This window comes from Balaenoptera physalus, assembly GCF_965194825.1.
Source record: "Balaenoptera physalus genome assembly, chromosome: 1".
Lineage (NCBI taxonomy): Eukaryota > Metazoa > Chordata > Mammalia > Artiodactyla > Balaenopteridae > Balaenoptera > Balaenoptera physalus.
The window spans coordinates 18,733,028-18,747,682 of NC_138882.1; the positions used below are offsets into that span (position 1 = coordinate 18,733,028).

The 14,655-nt window shown below is 34.0% G+C and overlaps 1 protein-coding gene across 1 annotated transcript in view; it reads left to right on the top strand.

Moving 5' to 3' along the window:
• Positions 1 to 14,394, top strand: part of LYPLAL1 (lysophospholipase like 1) — a 36,919-nt gene extending 22,525 nt beyond the window's left edge. The window contains exons 4-5 of the mRNA XM_082427765.1: positions 6,003 to 6,118; positions 6,926 to 14,394. Coding sequence (XP_082283891.1) covers positions 6,003 to 6,118; positions 6,926 to 7,144 — 335 coding nt within the window. The 3' untranslated portion in view covers positions 7,145 to 14,394. The remainder of the gene's footprint in view (positions 1 to 6,002; positions 6,119 to 6,925) is intronic.
• The last annotated feature ends 261 nt before the right edge of the window (positions 14,395 to 14,655 follow it).

A 14,655-nucleotide genomic window follows, 5' to 3' on the forward strand; every position in this document is an offset into this window, starting at 1 on the left:
TTCTATAAAGCCTCTTTCCTAGCTTGAGATATGAAAGAGACGACAGAAGTGCAGATCCAAGGTTGTTTGTCCTTGTTACTTTACTGTTAGTTATTTAACCAGTCAATGAAAATAAATCTTCAGTTACATTTCTGTAGAGTTAAACAAGTGTGCCAAAATACATGTGATTCTTGACCTTCTTTTATTATGACAAAACATTACTTATACTACCTCCTTTTTCTTTACATGGATTAGCTATTGATGCATAGAGGAAATGGCATTCTAGTCCTATAGGGATTTTCTCTTGTAGTTGTTATTTTTTTTGTCTTATTGATCTAACTGAACTTCTCACTTATTTGAAAACATGGCACATGAAGCAAAATATCATTATGTATTCAAATATTTTTACATGCATTTCCTGAGTTGTGCATATCATAATTGCAAATGCATGAGTGCAACTGACAGCAGTATAACATGGTTAAGAACTTGGGCTCTGGACTCAGACTGCAGGTTTCTAATCCTAGATTCACTATTTTGTAGGTATATGAGTTTCCTTAACCTCTGTGTGTGGATGATAATAATAGTACTTATCTTATAGGGGTGTGATAATTCAGTTAGTCAATTCATGTGAAATACTTAGAAATGTGCCTGGCAGGTAATGTTGAAGAAATTTTCTTGCTGTTATTAAACACTCTCTATACCACCTTCCCCATGGTCTCTCCAGACAACAGAAAGGCCATACTGGACCAGTGCTGCCCTGTGGAGACTCAGGGAGCTCATTGTTCCTTCTCTACCAGCTGTTTTCTTTCCTCAGTAGTATACATGCTGTGCTTCTCTCTTTCTTTTTCATTGCTCATAGATTCTTTAAACAGAAGTTACTGCTTCATATTTTTCTACTGGTTTAATCCTTTTGTCAAGTGTCTATTATAGAACATTTTAAATTAAGTAAGATTTAAATGCTATTTATAACATTTTAATGAAGGTGGGATCCAATGGGACGTCAAAGCAAAGTGCATTTGAGATGCTAGACACACATATACAAACAACATAGGTTATTTAAAAAAATTAATTATAAGAGAAAACTAGAAAAATTAGAAGATTAAAAAGGAAAGGGACTTCCCTGGTGGCGCAGTGGTTAAGAATCTGCCTGCCAATGCAGGGGACACGGATTCGAGCCCTGGTCTGGGAAGATCCCACATGCGGCGGAGCAACTAAGCCCGTGCGCCACAACTACTGAGCCTGCGCTCTAGAGCCCGCGAGCCACAACTACTGAGCCCGCATGCCACAACTACCCACACACCTAGAGCCCGTGCTCTGCAACAAGAGAAGCCACCACAATGAGAAGCCTGCACACCGCAACAAAGAGTAGCCCCCACTCACTGCAACTAGAGGAAGCCCGCGTGCAGCAGTGAAGACCCAACGCAGCCAAAAATAAATAAATACATAAATAATTTTTTTGAAAAAAGGAAAAAATAGAGATAATAGTACAAAATTGTTATCCTTGTTGATTTTGTTTAATATGTGATAAAATTTCAGATTTAATATCACACATTGTGTCCTCATGGAACCCTTTTCTCTGAGATTGTAATTTTAACCAATATAGCTTTGTAAACAAAACTATTCTCTATATTTGAGTAGGTGGCAACCCATTCTTTTTCTGTGGTTTTATTTTGATTAGTGATATTTTATTATATTAAACTTAGTTTAAAAATAATGTTTTTATAGAGTATGATATACCACCTTTTCTAGGTAGTTTACACAGCTTAGTCAGGTCGAAAATGAAATTTCTCATACTAAATTTAATTTCCAAATTGTTAATAAAACTTTTAAGTGCTGGAGTACCAAAAACTATCAAAAGCTTTACAGTATAATGAGGGAGATAACAGAAGTAAAGTGTTCTAAAGAACAAGTCAGTTTTGGGGGAAGCTAGGAACTGCTTCTTAGAAGAGATAATTTCCAATTGAGTTTTAAAGAATGAGTGAGAATATGACTGGTAAACAAATAGGGAAACACATTCATGAAAGAAAACAAGGGACACATTAAAATCTCTCAGGAACTACTAGTTTGGTATGCGCTTCAACTCCTAGGATTATTGAATTATATACAGAGAATGACATGATCAGATGAGCATTTTAAAATGATTACACTGACACACTGTGGAGGCTGGCTGGTCTGAAGTCCGGGGGAATAGGAAGATGGCAAATGCAATAGATCCAGTAGAATGATGAAAGACCAACACGTACAGTGTTTCACGACTTTGTAAACACAAGGGTGAGTAAGATTACACTTAAGAACATTGCAGTCAACTGTGAGTTTAGCTAAGAAAAATCCTTTGTTTTCTTGTTTTCAACAATGGAAATATATTTCTTTCTTAATGGAAAGAATAAACTGGTTAGAAAGGAGGAACTGGGCAAAAGCTTTAAATGTGTTCCTTGGAGACATTCGTGAATCCTTACTATGCATATTAAGACGATCGGATATAAGAAAGTTTATTTATTTTTATATAATAATACCACACATGATTCTACAGAGGGTATGGTAAAAATTAGGGGAAACACAGGCAATAAAATAGTGACTTTCAAATTACTTTCTGAATTTGGCAACATAGCTATTGTTAAAACCTGGATTCAGAGTCTGTATTCTGAGAAAATTATTAAGAATATAGTTTAACACTATAATGTGCTTAAATTATACACATTTTTTCATATACAGTATCTTTCTTGACCCTTGTAATAGGTGAAATAGGAAATTATTATTCTCATTTCAGATAAGAAGAAACTAAAGTTCAAAGAGACTGCTGGCTAAAATAGAGTTGGGACTAGAACCCAGATCCTATGCATTGACTTAGGAACTTTGTACCATAATGAGATTCCTTTTTCTAGCCACTAGGTGGTGATAATTTGTTGTTAAGAGAAAACTGAAGTAATTTAGATTTAACTTTGATCTAGGATGTATAGAACCTGACAAATGATAATGACCAGATTATTGGTATAGTTTTTCATGTTCTCTGATAATATTATCAGAATTTTGAAGCAGGGATAATCAAGTGCTTCTCGAATTACACCTGAATAATTTACATGGATGCTCTACATACCCATTATGATGCTCTAAATACCCATCATGAGGAAAGCAGTTAAGGGAGTAATGGTCTATTAATACAACTGACCATTATGTAACTGTTATGTACTATATACATACATTTAGAAGGCACTTAGTATACTTAGTATGTGTTCAAGGAGTAAAAAAATAATTATGTAATTTTGTAATTCTGTTTAAAGACATTCAAATCAGTATTACATGAAAGTAAGGTATAAAATTGTACATATAGAGTGAGTTTAACTGCTAAAATGAATTTTTAAAAACATGTCAAAATTATATGTGAGTAGTGAGATTTTGGATAAGCCATTTTCTTTATTTTTGTATGGTGGAAATACTTTACGCAGTGGGCATATATTAACATATTAATTTTATAATAAGATTTAAAATTAAAATGAAGGGATAGTTGCAGTTACCAAGATGAAACCTAGCTCCACAATTTCCAGGCTGACTTTCCTGACATTATATAAGTTTCTTTTGAAGCTCTTGGAGGGAAAACCGGAAAATGATAGCATCCTTCTACTTTCTTTTAACATATATATATATATCTTAAATAACGTACGTTTCTTCAGCAACAACTATCAGAACTTTTAAGGCTTGGGACTGCTGTTTTAATAGCTTTCCATAGAAGATGATAAATATTTTGTTTACCCTGTCAATTTTATATGAGAGAAAATATACAAATATGGTGGGCATAATTTATATATTCCCAAATTTTTGAGACTTTATCACAGTTCATTCTGAAAAATAATTATATATATAGTGGAAAAATTGTTGAAATTTGGTCGGAGGGTGGATTTTATTCCGTGTTTAAAATCCTATTCAATTGACGGTAAACTTGAATTGTAAGTTCCCTGCCTCCCCCCCACACCTCCCCGCCCCTGGACTTTGTTTTCAGATAGATTAACTTAGTTTTCCCAGTACAGTTTTTATACATTATTACTGTTTTATTTAATTTAAAGAGTTCATAAAAGCTAGGTTATTATTTTTTTTAACATGTTTTATTCAGCCTGTTAATCTTAAATGTATGTTGAAATGTTAACTCTTGACATTTTAATGCTTCACCAGCGACTATAAATATACATCATAACTATTACCTACAATGAGTTTACTCTTTGGTATTTACTTATTGAACAGTATATTTTATATTGCCTTTTAAACACTTAGATGGAAATTGAATTGAAATAACTAGTCTTTTGTGTTAAATTTCCTTCCATTAGAAAAAAATACATAAAGTCCCTTTCACACCGGTGTCTGCAATGTTAAAGGTGACTGTATTGTCAAAGATCGCTGGTGAGGAATTGCAGACTACCTCACGAGATTATAAATGGACAAGGAACTTAGATTGAATCTTAAAATAATGAGTTTTCAACGAGTACATTTTTCTTCATTATAAATTAGGAGAATTGAACATGAGGTTAAATGTCTGCAGGATGCCTTTGTTCATAATGGCATTTCATACGTGGGAAAGTGTTTTCTTTCTTAGTTTTGTTGCTGTTCTTGTTGCTGTTCTTGCTGTGACGCTGGACCCCCCGAGGGGCTCGGAAATCCCATAAAGTGATTAAGTTACCCTAGTCAATAAAAATGCAGTGATGGGGTGGGTGCATTTAATGTGTAAAAATTTTCTCAGTAGGTGTGCTTTTATAATAATTTTTAAATATGTTTTTGCTCACCGGTCTATTTTTATTCACATTTTATCTTTGTATGATTTTTAAAAAATCTTTATCACATTAAAAGGTCACATTTAATGCTATTAGCCACATTATTTTTTTTAATGGAACATTAATTTCATTTTGCTCCATTTATGAAATTTAAAGCTTTTTTTCCATCATTGGTGCAGCTTAGATTATCTAGAACTTCATTGTCCCATATGATTACCCCTAGCCACATGTATTTAAACTCAAATTTTAACTAGGTAAAATTAAAGTAAACGTTTAATTCCTCAGTCATACTAGTCACATTTAATATGTTACTTAGGTACATTTGGCAAAAAATATAACTCAAGCTCTTGAATTTCTCCAAAAAATAAAAACTGTGTTCCTACAGCCTTGTTATCTGTAACATATGGGTTTCTTTTAAATCATGAGAAGTCTTTTAACTCTCAGTCATGCTGGGGAATATCACACCGAGTCTCTAAGCGGAAGCTGGTCCATCCTCTCTGCTATGTCACGTCAGGTACCTACCTCCATATTCTGTGTCGTGTCTGTTTTCGCCTTTGAACAGAAGGGTCCAGGTATTTTCATCTGCATATCTCTGGTGACTAGTGTCACTCCAGTGACAGTGTCTGGCACATAAAAGACAATAAAAGTTTGTCAAGTGAATATTTTTTTCCCCGAACTCTTTTTTAAAAGGGCATGTGGGTATATATGTTTGAATTATACCATCACAAGTCAAGTTTTCAAACTAATATTATCATACAAAGATGTTTTATCTTTCTCACCAAATTTTTGATCATCCTTCCTAATTCAGGGATCACTAAGCATCTATTGTATGGCGAACTCTAGAAATATAATCCTCATGGAGCTTACAGCTTGGCAAGTAAGACAGAAAGGTGCATGTTATTACTTGCAGCTGCAGGTGAGGACTCTATAAACAAAATGTAAGTAGACACCGGACGTTTACATAAATAACACTTGTGCTATGACTCATATTTTGAAATATAATAAGTATTTTTACTTGATGACCAAGATTTCTTTTTTCAATTCTAGCTCCTTTTATAACAAGTTATTTTACCAGTGATGACATAGATAGAACAGTGTTATTTACTCATAGGTTTTTTTTCCATGAGTAGGCTAAATTTCTCTCTAGCGCAGTATCTCTTTTAGGTCTCCAAATATTTATGGAAGACTGGCATAGCTCTATCTTGTTCTAAATTGTCGTTGCATATATTCTGCTTTTTCTGATAAGTGAGTTTTTGCTTCTTTTAGGAGGATTTTCTATGGGAGGGTGCATGGCAATGCATTTAGCATACAGGAATCATCAGGATGTGGCAGGAGTATTTGCTCTTTCTAGTTTTCTGAATAAAACATCTGCTGTTTACCAGGTAAGTTCCAGATTTTCAAAACAAAACAGAAAAAAAAAAAAAATGAGACATTCACACGTTGAAACTAAAACGACATTGATAATTACACAGTAACAGTTGATTCACAGGGCATTCCTGGGAATTCAAATTAGTTATATTGGTAAATTCCAGCTGGTCATCCATGTTTAGGAAGTGCCTTGTACAGAGATTACTGTTAAGCAAAGTGTCAAAGAGAAAAGGATAAAAAAAATGTGTATGCTATATATGTATCCTGCATACATATTAAAAATATAGATGATTATAACTAGGTTTGCTTATTATGTCATGAACATAATCAAACCAAAGAATCAGTTACATGGCTGATACCTATTTTGCAGCAATATCCTAATTTATGAGTATGGTATATTATAGTGCTGCAGCCTCGTTACCAGAAGTAGAACCAGCAGGTATGGAAATGAGAACAAGAATGCTATTTTTTCCTTGATTGTACCTGAGCTCTGTGTTCCTCCCTCTTTCCACTCCATGTGTAGAGGTTTGTCTTCCCAAGACACAAGGTTTCTTCGGGAAATGCTTCGACCATTTTTGAGACAGTCCTCTACGGAGTAAATTCAGGTCACGTACAACTGCAGCTCCAGTGGTGCCAGCAACCAGCTAAGCTCCTGGTCCTGGCCCATCAATATATACCTCAGAGAGCTCTTCCACTGACTCTTTTTCCCCTTTAAGTATTGAAGCTTTGGTTAAATTGGAATTTTTCTGCCCCCTCTGATTTCTAATAATGTTCTTAAATGAATTTCTTAAACTTCTCTGTTTTTATGTTCTCTTCTCTAGGCTCTTCAGAAAAGTGATGGTGTCCTTCCTGAATTATTTCAGTGTCATGGTACTGCAGATGAGTTAGTTCTTCATTCTTGGGGTAAAGAGACAAACTCAGTGTTAAAATCTCTAGGAGTGAGCACAAAGTTTCATAGTTTCCCAGGTGTTTACCATGAGTTAAGCAAAGCTGAGCTAGAAAAACTGAAGTCATGGATTCTTACAAAGCTACCAGACTGAATGAGTCAAGATTGATTTGTTAATATATAAGTAATGTCTTTATGAAATGTGATTTTTACTGCCAAATTCTTATTTGATAAACAATAATTAAAATATTAAAAAATATCAACAGTTTACTGACTTATTTATTAGTTATTGAAATGATTAGTACCATAGAGAGTAGTATAATCTTATTAATGGTTAACATTTATTTAGGCAAACATCTGTGTATTATTTGTCAGATACATTTTTATAAATATTTGAAGGCCTTGTAAATAAGTAAATATTGAAATATTAGAAAGTAATTAAACTAGCTTAAATAAAGGCAATGAGAAACCAGGAAAAGCTTTAACATGATATTATTTTATCTTTGTTACCACTTTCTTTAAATTGCCTTTCCGGAAATATTCACGTTCATGTAGTTTTTGACAGAATAACATTAGTACCCCACATTTATAAAGTAGTTTCCCATTACCTCACCTGATCATCACAAGAGCTTGATGAAATAGACTGAGTAGTTGTTACTGGTATTTTATAATAGAGATAGAAGGATTGAAGACTTTCCCAAAGCCTCAAGAGTGGAAACTAGAATCCAGACCTTCTGGTCCCAGTGGAGCTCCCTTTCTCTGAGAACAGATTGCTGCTCTGCTCCAGTCCTAGGGTTCCGGTTGCTCTTCAGACCCTTGTCGGCACTCAGTATGGCCAGTCTTTTCAATTTTACCCATTCTAGTGGGTAGATAGTGGTAACACTTTGTGGTTTTAATCTGCATTTTCCTAAACTAATGATGTTAAGCAATTTTTATATGCTTATTTGTGATCTGTATAAATTCTGATGATATCTCTATTCAGATCTTTTGCCCATTTTTTTATTAGGGCATTGTAAGAGCTTGCATTGTAAGAGCTGTTTATATATGCTGGATAAAAATCCTTTGTTAGCCAGATGTTTTACCATTTTTTTTTCTTAGTCTGTGGCTTGCCTTATTTTCTTTACAGTGTAATTCAAAGAGCAGAAGTTTTTAATTTGATGACGTCCAGTTTATTCATTTCTTTTCATTTATACTTTATGCTTTTGATGTCATATTTAAGCAATCTTAAGAAATCCTAGGTCACTAAGATTTTGTCTTATATTTTCTTCAACTAATACACTCCCTTAGTGCTATAAATCTTCCCGCAAGTATTATATTAGTAACATCCCACGATTTTTTATATTTTGTGTTTTCATTTTCATTCAGGTCAAATCTTTCTAAATTCCCTTTTGATTTCTTCTTTAACCCTTGGGTTACTTAAAATTGTGTTATTCTGTTTCAGTATATTGGGAATTTTCTAGAGATCTTTGCTATTGATTTCTAAATTAATTCCATTGTGGGTCAAGAGAGCATACTTTGTATGGCTTGAAACCTTTTAAGTTTATTGTGACTTGTTTTATAGCCCAGAATATGGTCTATCTTGGTGAATGTTATGTGTGCACTTTAGAAAAATATGTATGATGTTGGGTGGAGTGTTCTCTACATATCAGTCAGATCAAGTTGGTTGATATCCTTGTTCAAGTCTACTATATCCTTGCTGATTTTCTGCCTGCTTGTTTTATAAATTATTGAGAGGGGAATATTGAAAGTTCCAAGTATAACTGAATTTGTTTCACTTTGCCATTCCTTCAGTTTTTGCTTCATGTACTATGAGGCTCCATTATTAGATGCATAAACATGTAGGACTATTATGTTCCCCCGATGAACTGGCCTCTTCTTCTTTATGAAATGATCATCTCTATCCCTGATAGATTTTTTTTGCTCTGAAATACTCATTGTGTGATATTGATATAGTCCTTCCAGCTCCCTTTAGACTAGCATCTTTTTCCATACTTCTCTTTTAACCTATTTGTGTCTTTATCTGTAAAGAGCAATTCCATCAGGCAGAATACAGTTAGGCCTTCCTTTTCTATCCAGTATGGTCACCTCTGCTTTTTAATTGATTATTTAGAACATTTTAATGTGATTGTTGGCATGTTTGGATTTCAAGCTACCATCTTAACTGTTTATTTTCTCTATATTCCATCTCTTCTTCTTTGCTCCCTTATTCCTCTCTTTCTACTCCCCCATTTTTTCTTGGATTATGTGTTTTTTTGCTGGCTTCTTAGTTATGATACTTTGTACTTTTATTTTAATGATTACTTTAGGGTTTATAGCATATAATTTTTATAAAATTTTTTAAATTTTGAAATAATTACAAGCTCACAGGAAGTTTTAGAGATAGTACAGAGGAGTCCCATGTACCCTGCGCCCAATGGTTACATCTTACGTAACTATAGTATAATGTCAAAACCAGGAAGCTGACATTGGTACAATGTGTGTGTATAGTTATATGCCATTTTTTCACATGGCTGCATGGATTCATGTATCCACCACTACAATCAATATGCAGAACTGTTCCATCACCACAAAGATGCCCATTGTGCTGTCTATAGTCATATCCATCCCTTCCTCTGTCACCATCTAACCCATAACAACCACTGATTTGTACTCCATCTCTATAATTGGACATTTTGAGAATGTTATGGAAGTAGAACTATACAGTATGTTACATTTTGAGATTGACTTTTTTCACTCCATCCAAATTGTTGCAACCATCAATAGTTTACTTCTTCTTATTGCTGAGTAGTGTGTCATGACATGAATGTATTCAATATTATAGTTTGTTAAACTGTTCTCCAATTAAAACACAGTTTTTTTGGCTATTACGAATAAAGCTGCCGTGAACACTCTTGTATAGATTTTTGTCTAGACGTAATTTTTTTTCTCTCTGGGATAAATATCCAGGAGAGTGATTCCTGGGTTGTATAATACGTGTATGTTTAAGAAACTACCAGACATTTCCAGAGTAGCTGTGCCATCTTATATTCCTACCAGCAAGGCAGGAGAGAGAAATATTCTCTACATCCTCATCAGCATTTTGTAGTATCACTATTTTTTTTAATTTTAGCTGTTCTAATAGGTATATAATGAAATCTCATTGTGGTCAAAATGTGCATTCCCTAATGGCTAGTGATGTTGAGCCTATTTTCATAAGCTTATTTGCCATCTCTATATCCTATTTGGTAGATGTTTCTTCATGTCTTTTGTCCATGATCAAATTGAATTTTCTTTTTTGTTTGCGTTAACTGTTGAGTTTTGTAAGTTTCTTTTAATATCTTCTAGATGTGAGTCTTTTGTTAGATATATAGTTTTCAAATATTTTTTCACTGTCTGTAGCTTGTCTTTGCAACTTCTTAGGTTCTTTTATGCAAAAGTTCTAAATTTTAATGAAGTCCAGTTTACTGACTTTTTCTTTCATGGATTATGCTTTTGGTGTTAGTGAGCTATTCTGAGTTAATTTTTGTATAAGGTGTGAGATTTAGGTTGACATTCATTTTATTTTTTTTGCCTATAGATACCAAATTGCCCAGCACTATTTGGTGAAAAAACTATCTTTCCTCCATTGAATTATTTTTGTACCTTTATGAAAAATCAGTTGTCTGTTCCTTGTGTGTCTGTTTCTTGTTTATCTGTTCTGTTCCATTGATCTCTGTGTCTGTCCCCATAATGTTAATTACTATAGTTAATATAATTCTTGAAATCAGGTACAGTTAATTCTTCCTAATTTATTCTGCTTTTCAAAATTGTATTAACTATTTCAGTTCCTTTCCTTTCCATATAAATTTTAAAATACACTTATCTATATCCACCCAAGAAATCTTGCTGGAATTTTGAAAGGAATTGTGTTAAATTTGTATAACAATTTAGAGAGAATTGACATCCTTTCCATATTGAATCTTCCAATTCATGAACATGATATTTTACTCCACTTATTTAGGTCTTCTGTAGTTTCTTTCATCATTTTTTTGTAGCATTTAACACACAAGTTCTGTACATATTTTGTTAGATTTGTACCTGAGTATTTTATTTTTTGAGGAATTATAAATGGTACTGTACTATTAAATACAGTTTCCCTGTGTACATTGCTAGCTTATTGAAATACAGTTGTTTTTTGTGTGGGTGTCTTATATCCTATGATCTTGTTCAGCTCATTACTAATTCTAGAAGGTTTTCTGTAAATTCCTTGGGATTTTCTACAAAGAAAATATCACTTGCAAATTGGAATCAATTTATTTCTTCCTTTCCAAATGAAGTCCTTGTATTTCCTTTTCGTTGCTTATTACACTGGCTAGAACTTCCAGCACCATGCTGGATGAGAACAGTGAGAGCAGACATCCTTGTCTTGTTCCCAGCCTTAGGGGGAAAGCATTCAGTCTTTCATCAGTAAATATGTTAGCTGTAGGGTTTTTTGTAGATGTTCTTTATCAAGTCAATGAAACTCCTCTATATTCCTAGTTTTCTGAGAGTTTTTATCATGAATGGTTGTTGAATTTTGTCAAATGCTTTTTCCACAACAAGGGATAAAATTATGTGGTTTTTCTTCTTTAGCCTGTTAATAATATGTTCTTCTATATCTGATATGTGTTTTAACTCTTGCTGTTTTTAAGAGTTTCTCTTATCACTGATATTGAGCAATTTGATTATGACATATATTGGTATAGTTTTTCGTGTTTCTTATCCCGGGGGTTCCTGCTAATCTTTTTAGGTGGTTCTTTCTGGCCCCAGATAGTTTACTCTGCTGAATACTCCAGGTGGACCATCTCTAGATCTCTGGAGTTCTGTCTCTGTGAAACTTACTCTTCTCTGGTACTCTGTCCTCTCAATTCTAGCCAACATCATCTACTCAGACTCTCAGCTCTGCATGTCAACTCAGGGAGTCCACCAGGCTCTGCATGGATTTTTCCTCTGTGTTCTGCAGTCTGGGAACTCTCTCAAGGCAGTAAGCTAGGGACATTATAAGGCTCACCGTGTTTCCTTTCCTTCTCTCAGTGATCACTATCCTTCATTGCCTGATGTATGCTGCTTTGAAAAACATTGTCTCCAGTATTTTGCCTTTGTTTGCTTGTTTTGTTTTTGTTTTTGTTTTCTGGTTGTTTCAGGTGAAAGAATCCATCTAGTCCCTGTTTATTAATTACATTATGTCTGAATGCTAAATTATCCTTTAAAGAGATTTTTTAAAAGTTTTTTAAAGTCTTTTATATTTACCCATATTCTTTCCTTTTCTTATGTTCTTCATTCCTTAATATAGCTTCAGATTTCCATATGGTATCATTTTCCTTCTGCCTGAAATACAGTAACATTTATGACAGACATGTCTGCTGCTGTTAAATTCTTTCAACATTTTTCTATCTGAAAAAGTATTATTTTGTTTTTATTTTTGAGAGCTGTATAGAATTCTAACTTGACAGTGTTTTCTTTCTTTCATTACTTTAAAGATCTTATGCTGTCATCTTCTAGTTTGCATTTTTTCTACTATTGTTCTAATCTTTTATCCTCTGGCTGCTTTTACAATTTTCTCTATTTTTAGTTTTAAGCGATTCGGTTATGATGTGCTTTGGTGTTGTTTTCTCCAGTTTCTTTGTGCTTGGAATTTCTTGAGTTTCTAATCTGTGGATTTATAGTTTTCATGAAATTTAGAGACATTTTGGCCATTGCATTTTCAAATATTTGTTTGCCTATCTCCTGTCCCTTTTTTGTAGGATTTCAATTATACTTATATTAGACTATTTGAAGTTGTTTCACAACTTACTGGTACTTATTTTTTTCTTTTTTGAAATTTGTTTTCACTCTCCATTTTATTTTGGATAGTTTCTATTCCTGTTGTGAATTTCACTGATCTTCTCTTCTGCAGTTATTTGTCATTAATCCCATCTTTTTTATCTCAGATATTGCCTATCTCTAGAAGTTCTTTGTTTTTAATTTCTTGAATTCATATAATTAATATGCTTAGTCTTTTCTCCACCTTCTTGAATATATGGGATATAGTTTTAATAGCAGTTTTAATATCTTTATTTGTTGAGTCTATCATCTCTGTCATTTTTGACTTTGTTTCGATTAATTTTTCTTTTTATTAAGGATAAATTTTTTTGCTTCCTTTGTATGCCTAGTGATTTTTTATTGGATTTCAGACATTGTGAGTTCTACATTGTTAAGTGCTAGATCAGTTTGCATTTCTATAAATATTTATGAGCTTTGCCATGGAATGCAATTAAGTTACTTGGAAAGTACTTAGAAGTATTTTGATCCTTTTAGGCTTCCTTTTAAGCTTTCTTAGGTAGTACTAGAGCAGTGTTTGCTCCAGGACTAATTTTGCCCCACCATTCAAGCAACACATGTTTGAGTACTCTAGCTGATACTCACTGGACTGTGAGGTTTTACACTCTGACTAGTGGGAACTCAGATTTTTCCCAGTCCTCTCTGAGCCTCAGTGATCATTCCTTCTGTTCCTTCTAGGTAGTTCATACTTTCCTTACACAAATCTGTTGCTTAGTACTCTGCTGAAGATTTGAGGGGGACCCTCTGAAGATCTCTGGCAGTCTTGCAGCTGTCCAGTACTCTGTCATATGAACTCGAAGCTCCTTGACTTTCTGGACTCCCAGCTCTGTCCCCTCCCTCAGCTCCATCTGGGTCTCCATCTCCATGCTGTAGCCTTGAAACTCTTCACACAGTAAGCTGGGCATTTGTAGAGCTCACTGCATTTGCTTCTCCTTCTTAGGGGATGACTCTCTGTACTGCTAGTGCCCAATATCTGAAAATATATACGTGGCCCACCTTTTCAGTTGTTTCAGGTCAAAAAATAAATCTGGTCCCTGTTCCATCTTGGCCATCTTGGTCATAAGCGGAAGTCCCTTCATTCCCCTTTTATTTGAAGCTATAAACTGTAAATTTGAAGAGGGAGGGAAGGAGAAAGAAAGGGTAGGAAGGAGAGAGGAAGAGAGACAGAGACTGAGATTTTAACTAATAAAGTCCAAATCCCCTCAGAGAAGACTCAGTTCGTACAGTGTTTTAATTATCTTAAGCTTTTAATGACCTTCAACTTCTTGACATTTTAAATGCCCTGGCTTGAATGTACATGGTATCACTCATGTTTAAAGCCCTTATGGCTGCAATTTGCCTTAAGAGTAACATATATACATATCATAGATAAGGGTGTCAGGCTTATACGTGTTGAGTATATACATACTAAATATAAGAGAAAGGAATCCAGATTTTTTTGGTGAATATTTGTCCTATCACTTGATAATTATGTATTCTTGGATAAATCTCAGCTTCTGCTACAGTATACTCTTGTGAAATTGTTGCGTGAGGATCAGGTTGTATAGCATATGTAAAAGCCTTTAATAAAATGTAAAGTTAAAGAAATTGAAGGTATTACCTGTATTGTTTTGCCAGAAATGGAGGGATGTATGCGTGTAATGGTTATAAATCTTTCTCCACAAACTGATCTATGCATGGAAGATACATCTGAATATTTTATATGATAATCTTCGATCCAATTCTACTCCCCTACCCATTGGGCTGATAGGATATTCAGTCTTAGTTATCATTTGCTGCTTTACCTCATTCCAAATCATGCCAGTCTGGGCCCCCTTGCAAAGGGCAGTATCTTTAGGGGAGGCCCAC